This window comes from Gobio gobio (genome assembly GCF_949357685.1).
Source record: "Gobio gobio genome assembly, chromosome: 22".
NCBI lineage: Eukaryota > Metazoa > Chordata > Actinopteri > Cypriniformes > Gobionidae > Gobio > Gobio gobio.
This window is the reverse complement of record NC_137118.1, coordinates 19,688,776-19,712,868: the sequence shown is the minus strand read 5'-3', so window position 1 is coordinate 19,712,868 and position 24,093 is coordinate 19,688,776. Positions and strand designations below refer to the sequence as shown.

At 41.8% G+C, this 24,093-nt stretch overlaps 2 protein-coding genes across 3 annotated transcripts; both read right to left on the bottom strand.

Moving 5' to 3' along the window:
• Nucleotides 1-493: 493 nt before the first annotated feature.
• Nucleotides 494-16,611, bottom strand: ambp (alpha-1-microglobulin/bikunin precursor). Its single transcript, XM_079804601.1, has 10 exons — nucleotides 14,837-16,611; nucleotides 13,577-13,722; nucleotides 13,350-13,426; nucleotides 13,151-13,267; nucleotides 10,493-10,594; nucleotides 10,361-10,407; nucleotides 7,377-7,452; nucleotides 6,853-7,020; nucleotides 6,564-6,740; nucleotides 494-643 (listed from the first exon to the last, which is right to left on the bottom strand). Exons 1-10 carry the CDS (start codon nucleotides 15,005-15,007, stop codon nucleotides 615-617), a joined length of 1,110 nt encoding a protein of 369 aa, XP_079660727.1. The 5' UTR covers nucleotides 15,008-16,611; the 3' UTR covers nucleotides 494-614.
• Nucleotides 16,612-17,761: 1,150 nt separating this feature from the next.
• ptgdsa (prostaglandin D2 synthase a) lies at nucleotides 17,762-22,999 on the bottom strand. Of its 2 annotated transcripts, none has more exons than XM_079804602.1 (7): nucleotides 22,862-22,999; nucleotides 22,132-22,271; nucleotides 21,119-21,195; nucleotides 20,932-21,042; nucleotides 20,718-20,828; nucleotides 18,130-18,155; nucleotides 17,762-17,967 (listed from the first exon to the last, which is right to left on the bottom strand). In XM_079804602.1, exons 1-6 carry the CDS (start codon nucleotides 22,952-22,954, stop codon nucleotides 18,130-18,132), a joined length of 558 nt encoding a protein of 185 aa, XP_079660728.1. In that variant the 5' UTR covers nucleotides 22,955-22,999; the 3' UTR covers nucleotides 17,762-17,967. The 2 variants fall into 2 exon arrangements, with proteins under 2 accessions (XP_079660728.1, XP_079660729.1); XM_079804603.1 differs by having other exon boundaries at nucleotides 20,727-20,828; nucleotides 22,862-22,971.
• Between the last annotated feature and the right edge of the window lie 1,094 nt (nucleotides 23,000-24,093).

Sequence of the window (24,093 nt, the reverse complement as noted above, 5' to 3'; positions counted from 1 at the left end):
GGCCGGAAGGTCACTGAAAGCCGTCAGTTCCTTTTTCCTCTCCGGATATTCCCAGCATTCTCACAGCAACATCACCAGCCGTGAATTCTGAGAAACAGCGGGCAGGAAGCCTGGCAGGGACTATGCTCAAACTGCCATTATACCAAGCTACCAAACTGCCCGTATGCAGGATCAGATTCATAAGCTTGAACGTAATGCTTCAGTATTATTACAAGACCCATTAAACTGGTCACAGATCAGCAGTGAAATCAGATCAGCAGGCAGTTTCACACAACTCCAAAGACTAGAGCTGGTAAGAAGATCGCCTTCAGTAGACAACACTGACCTCTCCTGGCCACTGACAGTAGGGGAAACCAGGGGCAATTGTAAGAAATTATCCACTAAGAAGAAAATAGAGCAAGTCCCAATCATAAAATAAAATAATAAATAAATAAAATTCCCAAACAGAAGCTCAGTACCTTAAAACCTATAAAAATAAAACAATTCACAACCAGAACATTTAACAGGTTTCTATTTATTGTGTTACTGTTGAAGTAAATGCCTGTTGGAAACTGATCCATGTTGCACTTTTCTGTTTTAAACAAAGTAATGCACCTTTTGTATTCACACCATTCTCAGTTCACTGTGAGAAACTCGTCATCTCCTGCAAAACAATAACAACAAAATGACACAAGCATCACAAAAGAAGCCTGTTCTTACAATAATGATATTAAAGGCACAATATGTAGTTCTCTTTCATAGGTTCACTCGACGCTGCGTCACTTTAATGACGTAATGGGACGCCCTCTGGGTGTGCCGATTGTCTGAAGCCCTTATAGAATCACGCCAATTGATTGGCTGATGGCGCGCACGTCGCCCCACCTGACGTAGTCACCTATATTAGCGCTCGCGCGCGCCATCTGCTCCTCAGATTTCTCTGCCTTCACGAAGCGGCCATTTCATGCCCTTCGGTTATCGATTTTTCTGGCCCAAAAACAGTCGATATTTACCTCAGCACTTCAGCGACCGCGGATTGTGGAACTTTGTTCTCCTTGTGGTGAAGTGCTATGGAATTCCGACGTTGCCCACCGCCGTGCACTCGCTTCATCGCGATCGACGATCCCCACAGTAAGTGTGTTAAATGTCTGGGATTTCCACACGCACGCGACGCGGTTCAGGGGTTCTCTAACTGTAAATACTGCGATAACCTCCTTCTCAAAACCCTCCGCTCGAGGCTCGCGGTTTTTGAGAGGGAGTCATCCGTTTTTCCCCGTCGCGCTCCCGAGGCCGCGCAGGCCTCTCTTGGATCCGCGACCTGGGGTTCGGATGTAGAGCTCGAGGATGTGGAGTGTGAGCAGACGGGCCTCGCCCTTTCTCTCCCTCTCTCCCCCGAGCATGTGCGCGCGCCTGTGGAATACTCGCACGATTATCTCTGTCCCAGCCCGGAGGCACGCGATGCGGTTTCCTTCGGACTGGAGGACGTCATTTTCACTGCAGCATCCGACTCTGAGGATTTCGGTGCTGCAAATACTGACGACGCTCTCCCGCCAAGCGGCCAGGAAGCGCGGCCATCAGCGGCGTATGACGAGCTCGTGGATGTACTCGCGCGCGCTACACAGAAGCTCGCGATCGAGTGGCCGGATGAACCCCGCGAAGCTCAATCTTCTCGGTTGGATGAGAGATTCCTCAGCGGCCCTAATTCTAGGCCTCCGCGGAGGAAGCTACCATTTTTCAGTGATCTACACAGTGAGATTTCTAGATCCTGGAAGCAGCCGTTCTCAGCCCGCCTAACTAACGCGGCAGCCGCTGATTTCACTAACCTCGTGGGTTTTGAGGAACAGGGCTATTCCGCTATTCCCGCGGTTGAGGACACGCTGGCCACTCACCTCGCGCCATCTTCAGCTCCCTCATGGAAGTCCCGCCCCCTTCTTCCCACTAAGCCGTGCAGGACCACTTCTGCCCTGATTGGAAAATCCTACATGGCGGCTGGTCAGGCTGGCATGGCCCTTCATACTATGGCCATTCTCCAGGCATATCAGGCGGATGTACTGAAGGAAATGGACGAGGGCACCGGTTTGACGCCGGAAGCTGTAAAGGAGCTTCGTAAAGCCACGGATTTGGCGTTACGAGCAACTAAACACACAGCTCGCGCTGTAGGGCGCTCTATGGCGGGCGCGGTGGCGGCGGAGCGCCACTTATGGCTTAATCTCACTGAGATTCGCGATAAGGAGAAAGTTTTCCTTATGGACGCTCCGATTTCCCAGTCCGGATTGTTTGGGGAGGCGGTTAACACTGTGGTTGAGAAGTTTAGATCTGCAAAATCCCAGTCTGCCGCTCTTAAGCAGTTCATGCCGAGGAGAGCGAGGGACGCTCCTTCCCCCTCCCCCTCTCAGTCCAGAGATCGCCCCTCTTTCAAAAGAGAGTTTACCGCCCGGAGGAGCGACCAGAGTTATCCTCCACCCACCACGGTCTGGGGAGCTCGCGGTCGTCCATTTCTCCGTCAACGTCCTCACAAACGCATCGACCCAAAGCGGCCCAGCAAACCTTCTGCTTCGGCCACTTCGAGTCGCTCCTGACCCTCCGGTCAGAAAAAGGGGAGCTGCAGTTCACGACCGGGGCTGGGTCAGACCGCGCAAGCGTTTCTGCCCGCCCCCCACCAGCTCTCCCTATCCAGCTCTGTCATTTCCGCCGCCCAGCGCGCTTCGGAATACAGAACCGACTATATCCTCGCCTTTTCCGGCGCTGGAGGAAGGAGACGCTCTCTGCTTTCTCCCCTCACGTCTGATTGGCTCACCATCCGCCGCTCGTCCAGACGGAGACACATCCGGTCTTCTCCGGGAACCAGAGCGGCCCAGCCTTCCACTGCCTACTCCGCGCCAGGACGCCACGTGCTCTCCTCTGCGGATGGCCACACCCCCCTCAGAGGTCCAGCTCGACACCCCAACTCAGGTATGTCCACCGCACCTCATCATACCTCCCACTTTGTCAAATTTCCTCCTCGAGTGGAAACTTTTGCCAGGGATATCATCCTGGGTCCTCCGCACGATTCAGTCAGGCTACACGCTTCAGTTCTGTCGCAACCCTCCTCGCTTCGACGGGGTCGCTCAGACGGTAGTAAACAGCGCCTCTCAGGCTTCTGTGCTACAACAAGAGCTCTCTTCTCTCCTCCTAAAGGGGGCAATAGAGGAAGTTCCGGCAACAGAGGAGAAATGTGGCTTCTTCAGCCGTTATTTCCTTGTTCCGAAGAAAGACGGCGGTCTGCGTCCCATCCTGGACCTCCGCCGCCTGAACTTCGCCCTCTACAAAGGGAAGTTCAAGATGCTAACGCTAAAGACTATCTTGTCTCAGATACGTGCGGAGGACTGGTTTGTCACTATAGACCTGAGAGATGCTTACTTCCATATTCAGGTTGTCAGATGAGAGTGAACACAGACAAGAGCGTTCTTACTCCGGCTCAGCAGACCACCTTCTTAGGTGTTCGTCTGGACTCCGTTCCGATGCAGGCCCGTTTGGCCCCTGCTCGGATTTCCAGTATCACAACATGCTTGGTCCGCTTCAGGCTAGGCCATCATGTTTCTGTGGGTACGTGTCGCAGGCTCCTGGGTCTCATGGCCGCAGCTTCCCCGGTGCTTCCCCTGGGACTGCTCCATATGAGGCCCTTCCTCTGGTGGATGAAACGCTCAGGGGCTCGGTCAACAGGATCGGCCCTTCGCCTATTGAAGGTGTCACGCGGCTGCTTTCGTGCCCTATCAATGTGGCGGGACCCTCTTTTTCTTCAGAAAGGGGTCAAGATGGGGGCTGTTTTCCGTCGCCAAATGGTTACGACGGACGCCTCTCTTACCGGCTGGGGTGCGGTATTCGAGGGCAGACCAGCTATGGGGATCTGGGAGGGGGAAGTTCTCTCCTGGCACATAAATTGCCTGGAGTTGAGAGCGGTATCCCTGGCCCTTCAGCATTTTCTCCCCTCACTCAGGGGGCATCATGTCATTGTCAGGACCGACAATATGGCAGTGGTGTCTCACGTAAATCGCCAGGGAGGATCACGGTCGCGCACCCTGGACAGGCATGCGCGCCGACTCCTCCTGTGGTCTCAGGACAAGTTTTTGTCCCTGAGAGCAGTCCATGTACCCGGAGTCTTGAACCTCGCTGCAGATTATCTGTCGAGACAGAAGCTCCGGTCAGGGGAATGGATGCTGAACCCTCAAACTGTGTCACAGATTTGGGAGATGTTCGGGAAAGCGGAAGTGGACCTCTTTGCCTCGAAGGAGTCGTCCCAGTGTCGGCTCTGGTTTTCTCTGAGCTCTCCGGCCCCGTTGGGGATAGATGCGTTCGCGCATCCATGGCCCAATCTGAAACTCTATGCGTTCCCGCCCATCAAGCTGATTCCGGCGGTTCTGTACAGAGTAAGGGAGAGTGGGGCCAGCCTCCTGCTGGTGGCTCCACACTGGCCATCCCAGACTTGGTTCTCGGAGATGGTTCTCCTCCTGGACTCCTCCCCATGGGAGATACCGGTCAGGAAGGACCTTTTGACACAACTTCAGGGCAGGATTTGGCACCCTCACCCGGAGATTTGGAAGTTGTGGGTATGGCCCATCAAGGGCCAACGATACTAAACGCTGGTCTTTCTGCAGACGTTCAGGAGATCATTGCTAATGCGAGAGCCCCCTCCACAAGGAAGCTCTATTCCTCCAAGTGGAGGGTCTTTGAGTCGTGGTGCTCGACTCATGCAGCGGATCCAGTTAACTGCCCGGTTGGTTCAGTTCTGGAGTTCCTGCAGGAGAAATTTGCTGCTGGAGCAGCGGCCACCACCCTTCGGGTCTATGTCGCAGCTATAGCTGCCGGTAGGGAGTCGGACGAAATCCCGCTAGGCAAGCATAGACTGGTTTCATCTTTCATGCGAGGGGTTAGGCGCCTGAGACCGGCACGCTCCCCTGGTATTCCCTCTTGGGACCTCTCCGTGGTCCTTGAAGGGCTAACTTTGGCTCCATTTGAGCCTTTGGAGTCAGCTCCTGAGCGAATTCTGACTCTCAAAGTTGCTCTTTTGTTAGCTCTATCTTCTTTGAAACGAGTGGGCGATCTACAGGCTCTCTCTGTTAGTGGGACCTGTATGGATTTTGCCCCTGGCTTAGTCAAGGTTACCTTAAGACCTAGGCCAGGTTATGTGCCCAAAGTTTTGTCCACGACATTTCGCTCTCAGGTTATTACTCTTCACTCCTTTCACCCCCCTCCGTTTGACTCGGAGGAAGACGAGAAACTTCATTTGCTCTGCCCAGTTCGAGCGTTGAAGTGTTATGTTGACCGTTCAGACAGCTGGAGGAAATCTAACCAGCTGTTGGTATGCTTCGGTGCTGGCCGCCGCGGGCTTGCCGCTTCGAAGCAAAGGGTTTCCCATTGGGTGACAGAGGCTATTTCCTTAGCTTATGAGGTGCGTGGTTTACCTTCACCTCTTGATATTAGAGCGCATTCTACCAGAGGTGTGGCTTCCTCTCAAGCACTTTTTAGAGGGGCTCTTTTGGAAGATATTTGTGTGGCGGCAGGTTGGTCCTCTCCGCACACTTTTGTGAGATTCTATAGTTTGGATCTCGACATGGCTCCGGGTTCGCATGTCCTGTCTGCTTAACCTAGTCATGTAGGTTATCTGGTGTTCTTTGAGCCAGATACGGCAGCGCTTTAGCTTGGCGTGTTTGGTATATCGTTCCCATTACGTCATTAAAGTGACGCAGCGTCGAGTGAACCTATGAAAGAGAACGTCTCAGGTTACTTGCGTAACCTATGTTCTCTGAGTAGGGAACGAGACGCTGCGTACGCTGCCAAGCTCTTCGCGCTGCCGACAGGCTTTCCTTTTCGGCAGAGAAATCTGAGGAGCAGATGGCGCGCGCGAGCGCTAATATAGGTGACTACGTCAGGTGGGGCGACGTGCGCGCCATCAGCCAATCAATTGGCGTGATTCTATAAGGGCTTCAGACAATCGGCACACCCAGAGGGCGTCCCATTACGTCATTAAAGTGACGCAGCGTCTCGTTCCCTACTCAGAGAACATAGGTTACGCAAGTAACCTGAGACGTTTTTCGCCGCTAGAGGTCGCCTATTCAAAACAAAGGCGTAGCTTTGATGACGCCGAGATTGGAATCTGGGAGTTGTCGTCTTCACCTCACAGCCGGTGGAAAAGAATCGGGATGGGACTCGGGTAGAAATCATGTTCATGGATGAGATAATTAACGTTACTGTAGTATGAAGCAGAGCAGGGCCGAGGGCTGAACGCTGAACCGATTGCTAATGAGAGAGGAGCGCGACACACGGCTTGAAAGCTTTTATTATGCCACAGATGACTGCTTCACTTCTTCTGGTCAAGCGTATGTGGGGTAACAGCGCTGTTTTATCATATTAGATACATTTGAGTGTTGAAAATTACGTTATAACATTACTCTGTGCGTTCACTCCGCGGCTGCTATGAGACACCGCAGTAATCATATTAATAAATGCTGGATGGCGTGCAATTCATTTTTAAATATATAGTATGACATATTGTGCCTTTAATGAAAAAAGTGTTGTTGTTGTCCTCCAGTGTAATGTGTGTGTCTTACCATTTCTCAACATAACTCCGCAGTACTCCTCACACTCCTTCTGGGAGTAGAATTTGTTGCCATTGCCCTTGCAGCCTCCATATTGGAAGGACACACACTTCCCCGCAGAAGAATCGAAGGCCCACAGGTCTATGGATGCTTTACAAGGACCAGCATCCATGGGCAGTCTACAGGCAGCTAAATGGACAAAATACAGTGTATATTTTAGGACCACACCAAGGAGAGATGAATTGTGTGCTGGGTCACTATGGGCCACATCCACAAGAATACCAGTCTCATAAACACGCACCCTCAGTGCGACAGCTCTGCAGACACTCCTTTTCGGTCACAAAGTTGTTCTGATTCCCCATACAGCCTCCATAGGTGAACAACTGACAGGTCATGATGGACGAGTTGTAATGGAAGCGATGCACCATTCCGAAGCATGGACCGGAATCTGGCTCGGACTTACATGCCTCTACAGACACGCATACATACTCAGGTCACTTTACTGTAATCAAAGCAATATCAAACTCTATTCTTGTGTTCTCTTTCTTCTCACGTATGTATGAACAATGTAAGAAACACTACTGTTCAAACGTTTGAGTCAGTAAGATTTTTGCAGCCTTAAACATTTTTTACTGACATCAAACTTAATTTTAACCATCCAGTCACAAAATCTACAAATATACCGCAAAATATATATACTTTCTCTATACATTGCAATTTTTTTTTTTTTTTACCAATGTATAAAAGTTATTTATGAAATACCTACATGAATCATGATTGTTTCCTTCTAAAATATTAAGGAAGCACATAAGTGCTAATACTCACCAGGTCCTTTGAACATGGGTGCATCATCACCCGATCCCTCCTCAGGGGGCACTACAACCACATTCCTCCTCGCCCTCTATTGCGAGCCAATCAGATAACAGGATTGTTGGTTACACTTTATTTTACACACGTGTACTGCGTACTGTATGCTGCGTTCCAGGCAGGTTTTTGAGCCCGTAAGTTACGACTTCAAACCACGACTCACGACTTTGTAGCGTTCCAGGCAAAGTCACGCCAAACTGCCTGAGCGCAAGGAATTGTGGTAGCTAGATGTAAACAAAACATGGTGGACCATACGGGGCTTATGCTCATTTTCTATCATTTCTATCGCCAAAGGTGCTTACTCATTGCTTACTTGAAGGAAACTGAGGAGAAAAAAACATGCATAAGGCAAGAGAAGCTGTTATACCTTTTTTTTTAGGTAAACACCGCATCCGTGGGGGCTGCCATTGTTGTTTCGCGGGCTATGTGACGTCAGAACTCGTAACTGGGAGTACATCGATCTAGTACGAGTTCACGGGTGGGAAGTCACAGGTTTGACTGCCGTTCCAGTGCACTTTCACGGGTAGAAGTTGGAAAAACACGGTTTACGGGTTGCCTGGAACGCGGTATTACAGTGTAGTTACTCAAGAAAGTACTGGTAATATAAGGTAACTACATGGGTTAAAGGGGACATATTATGACCCTTTTCACAAGATGTATTTAAATCCCTGGTGTCCCCAGAATGTGTCTGTTAAGTTTCAGCTCAATATAACCCCCAGATCTTTTATTATAGCTTGTCAAATTTGCCACTATTTGGGTGTAAGCAAAAACGTGCCTTTTTGGTGTGTTTCCCTTTAAATGCAAATGAGCTGCTGCTCTCCGCCCCCAATCCAGCTGCTCCTTTACACAATCTTCTGATACAACTTCAACAACAAAACCAATTTCACTTAGCTAAAATGTCAGAAATAACCAGTTGTGAATGAACCTGAGTCGGACACAGATGAAGAGACTTAGGAAGAGGTTGCAATTTTTCGACTGCACCTGGAGTCTGGACGTTTCTGAATGGTTAGTGGATACATTTATGTAATGTTAGTTGTTGTGGAGTTAGGTTGATTCAACTCATCGACTAGCATGCCATGCACCGTCATGTAAATCTATAAATAGACGTCTGTCACCCGACTATACAATGCATAATAAATGTGCGTTTGAATTACATAGGCAATGAGCGTTTTCGGGATAAAACTGGTAACTTTATCCAAACAGCATTCTAGAAAGCTCATTTATGAAGTGCCATCCCAACTTGTTCTGGATATGAAGTTAGATCACAAAGTGTTGGTATACCCATCCCTCAGAACTTTTTTTTCCCGCAAATTTAGTGTTGTACTGACCCTCGTTGGTGAAGAAGTCATGCATAAAATTATTTGCGCAAATATATAACATTTTACTGACATTCTTCGGCACATTTCCTTCAAAAATTTTATTTAATCACGGTTTCCCTAAGTGGCTCAGATGCCGGAGTCAATGGAGACATTCAACAAGAGAACTTTTGAAATGTTTTTTTTTGCCGCAGACATTGTAATACTCTAGCTAACTGATACAGCGATTAAAGGGATAGTTAACCCAAAAATGAAAATTAGCCCATAATTTACTCATCCTCAAGTCATCCGAGGTGTATATGACATTCTTCTTTCAGATGAATAAAATCTGAGTTATATTACAAAAGTCTAGGCTAATCCAAGCATTAGAATTCGATTCATAGTTGCTCTGTTTTTGAAGTCCATAAAAAGGTCATCTGCCCATCAAATAACTTGCTCCACGCGGCTCCGGGGTGTTAATAAAGGCCTTCTGAAGTGAATCGATGCGTTTGTGCAAGAAAAAATATCCATATTTAAAACTTTATCAAGTAAACTTTCGACCGACCGCCTTCCTTGTTCAATTTATGGAAGAATTGTTGAAAGTTCCCCTGCCGATCGAAAGACTAACGCGACCAGGTCTGCTCGTCATGACGTCACATACGCATCTTGAGTTTCACTTTCAACATTCAACACTTTGAAAGGCGGTGGGCTGAAAGTTTACTTGATAAAGTTTTAAATATGGATATTTTTCTTACACAAACGCATCGATTCACTTCAGAAGGCCTTTATTAACACCCTGGAGCCGCGTGGAGCATGTTATTTGACGGACAGATGCACTTTTTATGGACTTCAAAAACAGAGCAACTATGAATCCAATTCTAATGCTTGGATTAGCCTAGACTTTTGTAATATAACTCTGAAACTCTGAAAGAAGAATGTCATCTACACCTAGGATGACTTGAGGGTGAGTAAATTATGGGCTAATTTTCATTTTTGGGTGAACTATCCCTTTAAACAAAAATGGCAGTCTTTGTGCTTTTTACTCAGGGGTGTGTCTATGCTTAAAGGGTAGATCACCAACAGTCATGGGCGGGGTTTCCATACTCTTACGTAGGAGGAGGGGGAAATCTGGAACAGCACGTTATGAGAGATTGATGGGGATTATAAAAAAAGGATTGGGTGGATTTTTACCATTATAGGCTGGTTGTTTACACACACTGTGGACACACATCTACCTTATAAAAGTGAATTTTGCATAATATGTCCCCTATAAGGTTAGGTTTAGGGATAGTACCTAGTTATAACCCATTTATTGCGGAACAGGACTGTAAAATAAAGTGCTACTGGATGATTAATGAAGCTTCTATGAGTTGAACAAATAATTCAGGCAAAACTACAATTCTTCCCACGTTTTGTTCGTCTGTTAGTTAACGTATGGCTTCAGTAGACTTAGTTAACAAGCACTTTTATAGCAACCAGTAAATTATTCAAATGTTCACCTTTTAAGTTCCACAAAAATACAGGTTTAGACAACATGAGACAGGATTTAATTTTTGAAATTAAGAGTAACTACTACTTGAAAATGAAAAAATTAATTGTCTATGCTGTAAGTATTGTTTTCATTTCTTGTGATGGCGAGCTCTTCACCTGGATCTGTGGCTGTGGTGTGTCCTGCTCGCCTGGAACACACTCCCCTGAGGCCAAAGAGAAGGAGAGAAAATAATGACAAAGTGTCGGAATAAAATGAGTGTTTTGCTTAGGTTTGTGTCATGAGGATACCTTTGTTCTTTTTGAAAACTATAGTGTCTTCACTCATTCCCTGTTCAGCCACCAGAGTCTTGAAATCCTCGATGAGAGTCTGCCGCAGTTGCATGTCACGCCCTACAGAGGGAGTATAACTAGTTCAGTATTGTTCACAAGCACAAATACAGGTGTTCACACCAGCTATGTTCAGAACTGAGAATATTAGTTTATTTTGTATGGAATACTGTATTCTGCCTGCTATTTTTTTTTAAATAGTAAACAGTAGACATTATTCCATGGCTGCATCCAAGATTGCTCTGAGTAGGTTCTTCTTTTGAATAAGTAATTACTTCATGAACATTAGAAAGTTCTATATCTCCCACAGATCATACTCATACATTTTACACCTTTTTAATTAATTAATTAATTAATTTGTTACATTTATATAGCGCTTTTCTAGGCACTCAAAGCGCTTTACATATAGAAGGGGGAATCTCCTCAACCACCACCAATGTGCAGCATCCACCTGGATGATGCGACGGCAGCCATATTGCGCCAGAACGCCCACCACACACCAGCTGATTGGTGGAGAGGAGACAGAGTGATGAAGCCAATCTGTATATGGGAATGATTAGGAGGCCATGATGGACAGGGGCCAATGGGCAAATTTGGCCAGGATGCCGGGGTTACACCCCTACTCTTTATCGAAGGACATCCTGGGATTTTTAATGACCACAGAGAGTCAGGACCTCGGTTTAACGTCTCATCCGAAGGACGGTGCTTGTTACAGTATAGTGCCCCAATCACTATACTGGGGTGTTAGGACCCACACAGACCACAGGGTGAGCACCCCCTGCTGGCCTCACTAACACCTCTACCAGCAGCTACCTGGTTTTCCCAGTTGGTTTCCCATCCAGGTACTAACCAGGCTCAGCCCTGCTTAGCTTCAGTGGGAAACCAGTCTTGGGCTGCAGGATGATATGGCTGCTGGTGTTGGTGCACCTGTCCTAAAATGTATTAATTCTGGTCTTTTTTTTGTGTGCTACATTGTCAAAGGCTATTATTGTTTCTGTGAAATCCTGGCCAATAATTGCAATTTTTGGAGTACCCCCTATTGATGGCTTTTATGGTGAGCGACATACTGATATTATTGCTTTTGCTTCATTGGTAGCCAGAAGGCGAATAGTGTTACATTGGAAATCCTCATGACCCCTTCCTAATTTTTCTTGGTTGAAGGACTTAATGTTCTTTCTACACCTGGACATTTTTTTTTAAAAGAGACCATTAGAGACTCTGTTTACTCATTTTAGAAAATGTGGAACCCCATCCTTTCCTTTGTTGAGGCTGTACCTTTATAGGAGATAAAGCCCCCCCAGATTGTGATGTTTTCCATATATTGTCATTGAAGAATGTTTGTGTGCAGTATGAATGTAATCCACATGTACATCCGTCATCGTCATGTGACCTATGAGCGTCAGCAGCTGCATCATTTCACTGCCATTCACAAATCCTCTCCGCATGAGATACTGCGAATTCGGACATTAATTTTACACACTGCTTTTCGCCTACTGTAGTACAGAAGTATGTGATATTGGGGTGCAGCTCATGATTAAAGCAGCAGTAAACCATATTGTAGTCACATGACCACATATTACACTTAATGGTAACTTTAAAAGTTTTTTGTTTTGTTACTAAACAGCATTTAATTCTATGTAATGTAAATTAAACATACAGTGTATACGGTCTAAACATTGACTAAACACTTACACACAAACAAAGAATGCTTGGGAAGGAGCATGAAGAATCATTTTCACACATGACTGTTGTGTGTTTTGTTGTGTCGCTTGATGTCATTTCCATCAAGAGGTGCATACATTTTTGGACAAGATCTTGTATTGACAATGCAAGAGTCGAGCACTCTGTCAAGTCTCCTCCAGCACATCCCAAAGACTTTTAATGAATTTAAGGTCTGGACTCAGAAGTGTGAAAATTATCCTTCATACTCCCTCCCAACCATTCTTTCACAGTTTGAGCCTGATGAATCTTGACATTGTCATCCTTGAATATGGTCTTTCATTCATCACATTCATTATGTGTCTTCCTACATGGTTGTTTAAGAAATGAAAAGCTACCCATTCCATCAATTAGGGTTAGAAGAACTGTTGCCAAACATATAACATGCTAGAAACATAATAATTACTGCAATAATGACTCATAGACTCTTAAGCATCTGCCTATTTAAATCCAAACAGCGACTTTTTTGGCCAGAGTGTGTGTGTGTGTGTGTGTGTGTGTGTGTGTATACTGACTAATGTAGTATGTTAGAATCCTATTTTGTTAGAAGGGTGTCTTACTACACACTTCTTTGTCTGATATGGTTTTCATTAGCATTAAGCAAAAAAAAATTTGTTTTAAATTTATACCAGTTTTTATACATTTAAAACCTGTGGTGGCAACGTTGCCTCACTTTCCTCACTAATTTCTTCAACTGAAAGGGGAATCATCAAACCATCACAAACTCCTTCTCATCATCCTCAGCGCAAGAAATTGTGTGGGTAATATTAGTGCCAAAAATGTGAAAATCCCCCAAAATAACGTATGCCCCCCCTATTTTTTTAATGTATGCTACTTGATTTGAGGCCAAAGCTCATCATAAAATTATGGAAATCATGAAAAAGAAAAGGGTTGTTTTACCATAGAGTTTCACAGATGTAGATTTTTCACCGCCCGTTTTTTGTTTATACATCACGACCAGTGCATACTCATTGTAGTTTGTGTGAACCACGTAGGCGTCCACATCAGCGTTCCACTCTACAGGCCGAAAGACACCGAAACAACAATCAGATAACAGTGAAATGAACAGAATGATTGATAGCTGTGGTGTTGTACCCACTCGCAATGTGGTAGTTAAATCGTCCAGGTGTTTTGGTCAGTTGATATTCTCCACTGATGGACTTACATGTCCCGTGTCTGCAAAATAAACAAATAATGACGTCATACTGGGTCTCATGACACAAAAAACTGCTTTTGACGGTATGAAAATAAAAGAAATAGTTTCACACCAGTTAGCTGCGTTGTTCATTTGGTGTAATATTATGCAATTGTTTGACTGTGTCATACCTGAGGCCGATGCGGGTCATGCTGATGGTCTGTGTCGAGCCACTGGACTGCTGCAACTCCATCGAGCTGATGGCTGCTTCTCCCTTATGACGCTTGAGCCAAGGGCATGTGGACGCCGTCGCAATATCATACCATTTTCCCATGAACTTCCAGAGGTGGAGTGGAGGAGGCCCGATAAGGAGAAATAAGGTCAATTAGAGCAGTGGATCTCAACCCCCCCAACTAACCCTGAACCTAGCCCTAGCCCTAAACCTAACCTTAACCCATAGTTACCTTATATTACCAGTACTTTTTTTGGTAATTACACTGTAAGTACACATACTGTGAAATAAAGTGTAACCTTAACAATTGTCATGCTTGATTTTGTCATATGGATGTTTGTTGATGCCCCCTGGTTGAGAACCACTAAATTTACAAAAATAATTATGGAAATAATAATAAAATGATCTGCAAATTCATAACGAGACTGAAAATAAAAGTGTCAACCAAATGGCAACAAAATGTGGTGCTACAGGAATAAATATTGCATAATTATTTGCATGTTGTGCAACAACCAGAGAAACATTTAATACAAATATCACTTAACACTGGTGATAGATCGAAGAGTAGTTATTGAAATGCATACAAAACAAATTCACTATGTAGGAAGACTATATATATATATATATATATATATATATTTTTTTTTTTTTTGTTAAATAGTCAAAAATAGATTTTAACTGAACATTTAGCATGTTAGGTTGGCCGGCAGCACAAATGTTTTACATGTTAAAATTGTATACAATTATTATTATTGTTAATAAAATGAATTGTTATTTTGACTATTACATAAAGTTAATACTTTTTTGTTTTATATATTTTTCTCAATATAATGTATTTTAATTATTGCAAAATAAAAGATATATCGTCTACAAAACCTATTTTTCAACCTATTTCATGATGTTTTTGCTTCATATTTTTTCATGTTAAAAAGTTTGAAAGTATTGTATGTACTTTTTTGTTTTCTATACTTTTTCTCATAAACTATTTTATATTGTTACAATATAAAATATTGCTAAAATGCAAATACATAGCCTATGTTTTTTTTTTACTTAAAAGTGTTGTTCTTAAAATTCCAAAAATCTTCTAAAAAATTGTAATCAATGCATTTGAGTTTTTGTGTCTATATAAAAAATGAACTATATTGAAATATTCTAAAAGTGTACAAATTATGAAAACTAGTCCTGCATAAACAGTAATCTTCCAAAAGTAATAACTTACCTGTTTTACATCAAAGTTCTCTTGGGTCTGGAGGACGGGTTCATCGGGCAGAGACCCAGCATGCAACAGTCCCAGGAGGGAGAGCAGAAACACTAGAACAACATGCATCATTCTGTCTGTCTGTGATCCAAATGAAGTTCTGATCCTAAAGCCAAACGAGAACAACTCCATCCACAGGACATCGACCTGCAGGCCATGTGTGCAACACCACCCCCAAAACCAGTCCAAGAAAACAAATAGAACAAAGTTCTTCTTATCAGTCTATTGACTCCAACCTGTGCCTTATGTTCCTTTTATTTTGGCTGAAACTCAGACAAATCACATTATTCTGTTAAATAACAATACTATTCCCACAAATCAGTAATCTATGGTTTCTATGGTCAAAAAGGTTTAATCTTCATGTTTTTTAGTGACATTAGCCTATATAATAAACATTTCGAACTAAAAACAAAACAAAAAACTTATCTACTCCCTTAACAAATAGCATACCCTCATAGAATTCGATTTTTATTTACAATGACCAAACATCTGTCACAAAAAAATGGCATATGTGTCAGCTTTAGGCTGTCTATACATAGATATGTCTATGTATATATATCTATGGTCTATAAACGTAGATGCCACATTCCGCCGTCGGTGCGCCCGCCATCTTGCAACGGTCAGTGTGTCGTCACTCACAGTAAGAAATGAATCAATGATGCCACAACATTGCGCAGCTTCTGGTTGTGAAACCGCCGAGATTTAAATTCCCGAAGAAATTGAATAACCTTTCACAGGTGAGAATGTGTTGGTTTGTGTTTTATATGTATTAACTCAATATTACAGGTTTTCTACTATGGTACTTTTAATGTTTTTAATTTTACTATGGTAACTTTTTAATGCCATGTTAGCGGATGCCTTCGTCATGTTGTATTGTGTTTAGCAAAATAATCATCTGCTGAAGATATAGCTAACGTTACGCTTGCGGACGCAGTCAACCTGATCTCGAGTGTTCACTGACTAGACTAACGTTACCTCTGGAAGTGGTCGAAAGAGGACAAGATCAAAACGTTTTACATCCCGTTTACACCTGTATTTAGTGTCGTCCACTTGTGATCTGATCGACCAGAACACTTAAAGGGATAGTTCACCTTTCTGGGCCTTGAAAGTGTTAATTAAATTGCTGTCTATGGAGGGGTCAGAGTTCTCGGATTTCAATCAAAAAATATCTTAATTTGTGTTCTGAAGATGAACGAAGGTCTCACGGGTTTGGAACGACATGAGGGTGAGTAATTCATTAACGTTACATCATTTTCATTTTTGGGTGAACAATCCCTTTAATACCAGTTGGTCCTCCTTTCCAGTTCCCTTCCCTCCTCTGCAGACCCTGTGCAGGATTGTCTGTGTTGGAGCTCTGAGCTCATATGTGGTACCATTTGAAAGCTTAGAGTCTCTACTTTCTGGAGATATGCATCACTTTGGAATTTGTTTTACACAAAGTAACGTAACTAAATTACTCTTGTACCATTTCTGCCTGGATTTGGCCTACCCAAATTGAAAAGCTTCCTATACCCACATACAGTGGTCTAAATTCAAAATTTTGGTATCATTTTACAGGAAACCCTTGTGTTTACATAAAACACTGCTAAAAGTGATAAACATGTAAGGATATGTTGTCTGAGCTGATATAAACTCCCACACTTTTTAAGTGTGTAACTCAGGCCCTGTGTGCTCTAGCACCCTGCAGACAGTTTTAGCTGTTTCCACTAGATTTCAGAAAATACTGGAAAAAGAGATTTTTGTCTAGATCATGTATGCAAGATTTATTCAAATGAATCTGAAGGGAGGAATATGACATATAAATGCGGTATAAATGCAATACCCCTGTGTCAAATTACTTAAAAGACTTCTGAATATATATATTGCATTTATACCACTGTATATGGTATGGGGGTGGGGGTTATTCCATTTGAATAAATCTTGCATACAACATGATCCAGACAAAATTCTTTTTTCCAGTATTTTCTGGAATCTAGTGGAAACAGCCCAAACTGTCTGCAGGGTGCTAGAGCACACAGGGCCTGAGTTACACACTTTCAAAACTGAATTTATAATTAAAAAATATAATTATAAATTATAATTATAATTTATATTATAATTATATAAGGGGGGGGGGGGGGTTAGAAGTGTTTTATGTAACTTCAAAGGGTTTCCTGTAAAATGACACCAAAACTGTGTATTTAGACCACTGTATGTGGGTTTAGGAAGCTTTTCAATTTGGGTAGGGCAAATCCAGGCGCAAATCCCCAAAATGGTCCCAGAGCTTTAAGAGTTGTGAGTAATTTTGTTATTTGATTAGCATTATTGAAACAGAAGGTATATGATTCCGCTGTCCCTTTAACACATAATGATTTTCTTAACTGTTTACGTTTGCTGCGAGACGCGGCAAAAAAGAACTCAATTCAGTACTCGTGTGCTGTCTGAGAGGCGGCTTTCTCTGTGGAAACAAGTTCTCTTTTGCAGCGTCTTGCACTTGAATGGCTTAAAATTACTTGAATGTTTAAACTGACAAGACTTAAAAACACGTGAAAATTATAATGTAGTAGAGGAAGAGCCATTGGCCCGATCATTCAGTTGAAAGGACCCAATATACTTCAAACAGAATCGAAGAACGAACTTATGTGACGTAATCTTGAACAAAATCAAGCCAAAATGAACTTCGTTTGTAGTTCGTTTTGGAGTTCGAGTTCGAAACAGCTTTCCAAAGCGCTAACAGTATATCGCTGGTCACGTATTTCAAACTTCGAAATGAAAAAGAACTTCACCATGAGTATATAGGGGGCTGAAGAACCGCCCCTGGTACACACATTAACATTCCCACATACTTACACATTAACTTCCATTTCTTATGCTAAACTATAATGACAGATGTGAATAACACGACATGAACAAAAACAAGAGTGTTTTATTTTTTTCAAGCCAAAATCATCAGAGAAGTGACCTCTTTCTGTATTTCCAATTCTGTGTCTAGGTTGAATGTTTTGTCAGCTTTATAGCAAAGCAAACGAGAATGACGTCAGTTACAGTATTACAAACTGTCACAAACTGAAATCATTTCGGCACATTAAGATAAGGACGTGTGGCCTCCAGCTCTAAATGAGATTAGGAAATGAAAGAGACAAAACAAGTAAAAAACAATGTGATAAGAAACACTATGTAATACATATTTTCCAAACTGAATGAATAAACACTAGACTGGAGGTTATTGATGAGAGAATGTGGTTTGAAAAACTAGATTCGAAGCTCTCACTTACCTAATTTCCTGAAGGAGGACAACCTTCTGAAAAGAAACAAAAACGATACAATTTAGCTTAAAATACAATTATTGTAGAGAAATAAACATTTAAATGGTTTGTGAAAACAAGTTCATTCACACATTGATGATCACTTGTTGTTGAGCAAATACATTCATACATGTACAGTTGTGGTCAGAATTATTGGCACCCCTGGTAAATATGATCAAAGATGGCTGTAAAAATAAATCTGCATTGTTTATCCTTTTGATATCTGAAGCAAAAGAACGGAAAGTGGGGGGACCAAAACACGTTGGCCGTAATTATTTGCCCCCTTTTATTAAATACTTTTTGCAACCTCCTTTTGCCAAGATAACAGCTCTGAGTCTTCTTCTATAATGCCTGATGAGTTTGGAGAACAGCCGACAAAAAAATCAGAAAACCATTTCTCTCCAGATCTCTCCAGATCCTTCAGATTCCCAGATCCATGTTGGTGCTGCTTCTCTTCAGTTCAGCCCACTCTTTTTCTATAGGGTTCAGGTCAGGGGACTTGGATGGTCATGGCAGAAGCTTCCTTTTGTGTTGATTGTGATGTTTGTTTTGGATCGTTGTCCTGATGGAAGATCCAACCACAGATTTTTGCATAAGATACCATGTATCTGAACAAGATGCTCAGAATGAGGTACTTTTGGGCATGAGGTACTTTTTATCCCCTGCTTGCACCAAACCCATCTGGTGGATTTGCTGCCAAAAAGCTCTTTTTATAGTTTCATCTGACCATAGAATCCGGTTCCTTTTGAAGTTCCAGTTGTGTCGGACAACTGAATAGGCTGGAGTTTGTTTTTGGATGAGCGAGGAGTATTTTTCTTGAATCCCTCCCAAACAACATGTGGTGATGTAGGGTTTTTACAATTTTTTTTAGGCTTTCTGACCCCAAGATTCAACTAATCACTGCGATTCTCCTTCTGTGACCCTTGGAGAGTCTTTGTCCACTCAAACCCTCCTCCTCACTGGGCATTAGGACGATATAGACACACGTTCTCTTCCAGGCTGATTTGTAACATCTTTAGTTGATTGGAACTTCTTAAAGGTCCCATGGCATGGATTTTTTTTATTATTTTATAATGTTTCCTGAGGTGTACTTATATTATTAGTATGGTTTTTACATAAAAAAATGTCATAATTTAGAAATAAAAGGCATTTTACAAAGACACAAATCAATAAGTAAATCATACTCAACTACTATAGTAAACAACTTTTCCTAATTAGGCCTACTCTGTATACATTTTATGATGAATAGTATCATTATACATTATGTTTAAAAAGCTTCTTGTGTTCATACATTTCATTATAAAATGGCATACTATGTACACTACCCTTCCTGAAATACAATTAATATTGTCATCATTCATTGATTTCATGTTAAAATAATATACAAATTCACTACCCTCTTTGAAATACAATAATCAGTAAAAAAGAACCATAAAATTAATCCGGAAAAATAATCGTTAGATTAGTCGACTAATCGAAAAATAATCGTTAGATTAGTCGACAGAAAAAATAATCGTTAGTTTATTTCAGCTCTAATGGGAATATACTTCAGAGATATTCTAGGGTTGCAAATAATTGTGGCCAACGTGTTTAGGAGAAAAAACATTTATTTCATAATGTGATTTTCCCCCCACTTTCAATTATTTTACTTCATTGAAAGGTTAGATTTTAGATCAAAAGGATAAACAATGCAGATTTATTTTTTACAGCCATCTTTGATCATATTTACCAAGGGCGCCAATAATTATGACCACAACTGTATAGTCTTGAAAGAAGAAGTATTTGGACACTTTGGCCACACTATGTCTCACTGAGTTACGCCTGTGTGATTTTCGTCTATTATATTAGATCATCACAAATCACACTGTAGGCCTACAACATGGATCTATTGAGCTTGGCTGCTTACGACATGTATGTAGACTGTACGATGATGACACCTATTGAATCAGAGGCAAATTACTATAGAAGAATAAACCGCATCTTGCGTCATCAAATATCGCAAGATGATTCACACTTTGGCAATTGTGGTTTTTATGTGCGCAGAAAAAGGAGGAAGCGAAAGAGGAGAATATGGCTATGGTCATGGCTAGGGAAAAGAGGCGACTCGGCATGCCAATTTGGCAAATGGAGCTTGAGGTAAGTAGTTTTTAATTTTTAGCGCCATGTTGCATTGATCAATGCGCAATTTCATGTTGCATTTTTATTGGCTAGTCAGTGGACGTAGGTCGTAGCAGCAAACACACTGTGAGATGATCATGCTAAATTTCTGACACAAAATTATCGCAAGCTATCTTTGGTTGAAAGATCATGACGATGTTCGTCTTTGAACCTCTTTCACTGTACGACGTAGGACCACCGTTTAGGAGCCACGACACAAATAGCAACGATTGGTCATCTTCGTCTGGGACAGCCCAAAATCGCACAGTGTATACCAGACATTAGATATCAATCCAAGTGTCCTATTAGCAAACATGAGCCACTGTTTGACAACTACAAATGTGTCCAGATAAGCATTTAAGTGTCCAGGTAAATAAAGCTTGTAGGTGTAAGTGATTTGCCTGTTTTACTAGCAGCTGGTGGAGTCAGGATGGACTCTTTGGAGAATCCTCGAGCTGTCGCATACGCTCTGAACTTCTCCATCACATCCGCCCTCAACTTCTTAGTACGACCTACAGCCAAATTACAGTTTGTGAGAACAAGAAGTCAGAAGAACAAAAACACCCTCCCAAGATGCTTTATTTGAGTCCATGCTGTTGTTAATCTCAGGCTCACCGTAAAGAGACACTTGTGTGAACTCCTTGTTCATCTTCTTGTGTTTGAGGACCAGCGCATATTCAGTATAGTTCGTCTCCACCACAGTAACATCCTTCACCCTTCTATGACCTTCAGATGACAATACAAATCTGAATCTGATCAGTCAAAATTCTGCTGTAATATGTCAAATCTACTGCTGACTCACGAGTGCTGTAGTAGTTAAACACGCCGGGCACAGACGTCTTCTCATAAACATAGACCTTACGCTGACAACGAGAAGACCTGCATATAAAATCACATGTAATCAGCACACAATGTTTTAATTAATAATATATATATAATATAATTAATATAATATAATACATTTATATAATATAATTAATATAATATAATACAAGGCCATAACCATGTCTTACACATTGGGGGGGCCAACGTTTTTTTTTTTTTTTTTTTATTGCATGTGGGGGGGTTATTGGTTTTATTGGTTTATTTAAAGGATTTAAATTATTAAAGGTTTAAGGAATTATTAAGGGATTTAAGAAAATAAAAAAAGAAAATAGGATCAGTTATATTGTAGATACTGTATGATAATATAATATAATTTTAGGAACCATTATTAACTATAACTTTGAGATATGAGACAAGAATTATCACAGTGTGTGAATACAAATCTAATGAATAAATAAATAAAACTATTAGGAACTATTCTAACTGTGAGATATGAGAAAATAATCATCACAAAGTGTGTGAATAATAAAATGAAATAAAAATAGGAACTATTCTAACTATGAAATATGAGACAAGAATCATCACAGTGTGAATAAAATAATAAAAATATGAACTATTCTAAGAAATATGAGACAAGAATCATCACAGTGTGTGAATAATAAAATGAATTAAAAATAGGAACTATTCTAACTATGAAATATGAGACAAGAATTATCACACAGTGTGCGAATAAAAAATAAAAATAATTATTTGGAACTATTATAACTTCATTGTGAAGCTAAAACAAAACAAATGGTCATGTTGTGTCTGAAATGTCAGTTTCTCAATATTAACTTAATTTATAAAAGCAATATCACACTCTAATACTCGCACTGCTGTTGTTCAGAATATATTAAATTACCGGTATGTAAAATACATATTATGTGCAATTATTTTATTATATTAGAATATATGAAAACAATCATAGGTGAATAGATGAGTGACCCTCACATCAAACTCCACATGGTCATGTTGACGTCTCCATTCTCCTTTGGCTCCACTATGCCCATAGAGATAGTGAGTCTGCTTCTGTGCGACACAAAGCCTGGAGATTCATAGGCCAGACCCAAACGATACCACTTCCCTGCAAACTGAGCAAACACAACCCACAAATTAAATCTCAAGGGAATACGCATCAAGGATTTTTCTGGTAAAAGAACAGGTTCACCTTTGAATCCAACCAAAAATATTAACCCTGATAACTAATGGCCAATCGGTATCAGACAGCTGAACAGTGTTGTTTGTCTGTTCATTAACTGCCAAAATATTTGTCTCGGTGTCTCAACAACTAACAGTCTTCTTCATAAAGATGCCTCAAAAACTTGGCAGAAATCAGCCGTCCCGGCTTGCAACACTGAGCGAGTGACCTTTGCCCTGAGGTCTGTTTGTCTGCACTGTCTCTACAGTTAATGCAATCGCTGTCTGAAACGGCCCTGTAGAGCGTTACCCTCCTCAACACAGAGCGACAGCTTGTCCATCTCAGTATTTCAACCTTAGAAAACACTCAAACATCTTGAAACAAACGTCATATAATCATTATTCAGCTGTTTAAATCTAAGACAACACCAGCCTGGGCTTACTAGTTTTGCTACTAATCCATAACCAGCAGCATTACTCCTGTCCCACAGATAAAGGCACCTAAAAAGCAGCAGTCTCCAAAACATAAGGCTAAAGTTCTCACCCTCTGAAGGTCAAAATTTTCCTGCGGCTGGACTTTGGCGTGGACGACTGTCAGGAGCATCAGCAAAAAAATGGTCACCAAGGCGATCTTCATGGTTACGTTGTAGAGAGGAACACAGCCAGATATTGTGGACTTGGACTATTCAGGGTGCCAACCTCATTAGCTCCTCCCCCTCAACAATCCAGCCAATCGCACGCAAGAACACACCTAACAGAAGGACCATTCATTGAAGGCCATGTTTGAAACTTAAAAATATTAAGATTTCCAGCCCACAAAGTCATATAAATGTTCCTTTATGAATCGTATTTGCAATGACTAGAACTAGAAAAAAATAACACTGCTTCATAGACAATAAAGTAAATAAACAGGAGGGACTGCAGAGAATTAATATATTTTTTATTAATATGAATTCTTGGATGCCATTGTTTTGAAAGAGCATGATTTACAGCTAGCCTTTAAGACAAGAGGACTTCAGTGTGACGCGGCACACCTCACACACCTCCTCTACATAAACACACACTCACACACACACACACACGCCGCCAGCTCACTCATAGTTCCTGTCTCTCATCTGCCTCTGCATGTTGTTCCTGAGTACTGAACAGAAATAGACAAAACAAAAGTGCATTTATGATCAGAAGGGTGACAAATCGGTAGAGTTTATGAACAAAACTGAAAGGGGAAAATTCGAACAAAATGCAAAATCTTCATTGGCTTTGGTGCGCAATAAAACAAGATAAAAACGATATAACTTATGTTGCTTGAAAATGGTCCTTTGTAGCTTTAAAGCCATTGACGACACAAATAAGAACAAAATCCACAGTACATAATTGGGTTAAACGTAAAACATTAGATATCCCTCATTATCAATGAAAAGATTTTGGATGGCAAATCAGGCATTCCGTGCACGGGGAAGGATATTATTTGTATATTTGTGGAATGAGGCCTGAATGAGCACCACAACCTAGTGGACAGACACGAGAACAACATCGCATTTCCTGCACCTCAAAAATAAACCGACACACACAAACAGATCCTTTGAAACATGTTTAGACTGAAAACAGACTGTGACTGCTATTGATGGTGCAGCGGGGGGAGAAAACTAAGTATTTAAAAAAATAAATAAATACAAAATTATTCACAGCACTGGCTTTTGCATTTCACATTGCTAATGCCTTACAATATATGACAAAGTCATTAAATCATAAATAAAATGCAGAAATCTCTCTCAA

What these genes read in the sequence shown, in the direction of transcription:
- ambp (XM_079804601.1), bottom strand. Translation starts at nt 15,007, where the DNA reads ATGGAGTTGTTCTCGTTTGGCTTTAGGATCAGAACTTCATTTGGATCA. An exon ending in ATGACCCGCATCGGCCTCAG is followed by an intron (nt 13,427 to 13,576) that starts GTATGACACAGT and finishes TTTATTTTGCAG; the next exon opens with ACACGGGACATGTAAGTCCA. An exon ending in TACATCTGTGAAACTCTATG is followed by an intron (nt 10,595 to 13,150) that starts GTAAAACAACCC and finishes CTCCCTCTGTAG; the next exon opens with GGCGTGACATGCAACTGCGG.
- ptgdsa (XM_079804602.1), bottom strand. Translation starts at nt 22,954, where the DNA reads ATGAAGATCGCCTTGGTGACCATTTTTTTGCTGATGCTCCTGACAGTC. An exon ending in CACACAAGTGTCTCTTTACG is followed by an intron (nt 20,829 to 20,931) that starts GTGAGCCTGAGA and finishes ATTTGGCTGTAG; the next exon opens with GTCGTACTAAGAAGTTGAGG. An exon ending in ACCAGCTGCTAGTAAAACAG is followed by an intron (nt 18,156 to 20,717) that starts GCAAATCACTTA and finishes GTTTCTTTTCAG; the next exon opens with AAGGTTGTCCTCCTTCAGGA.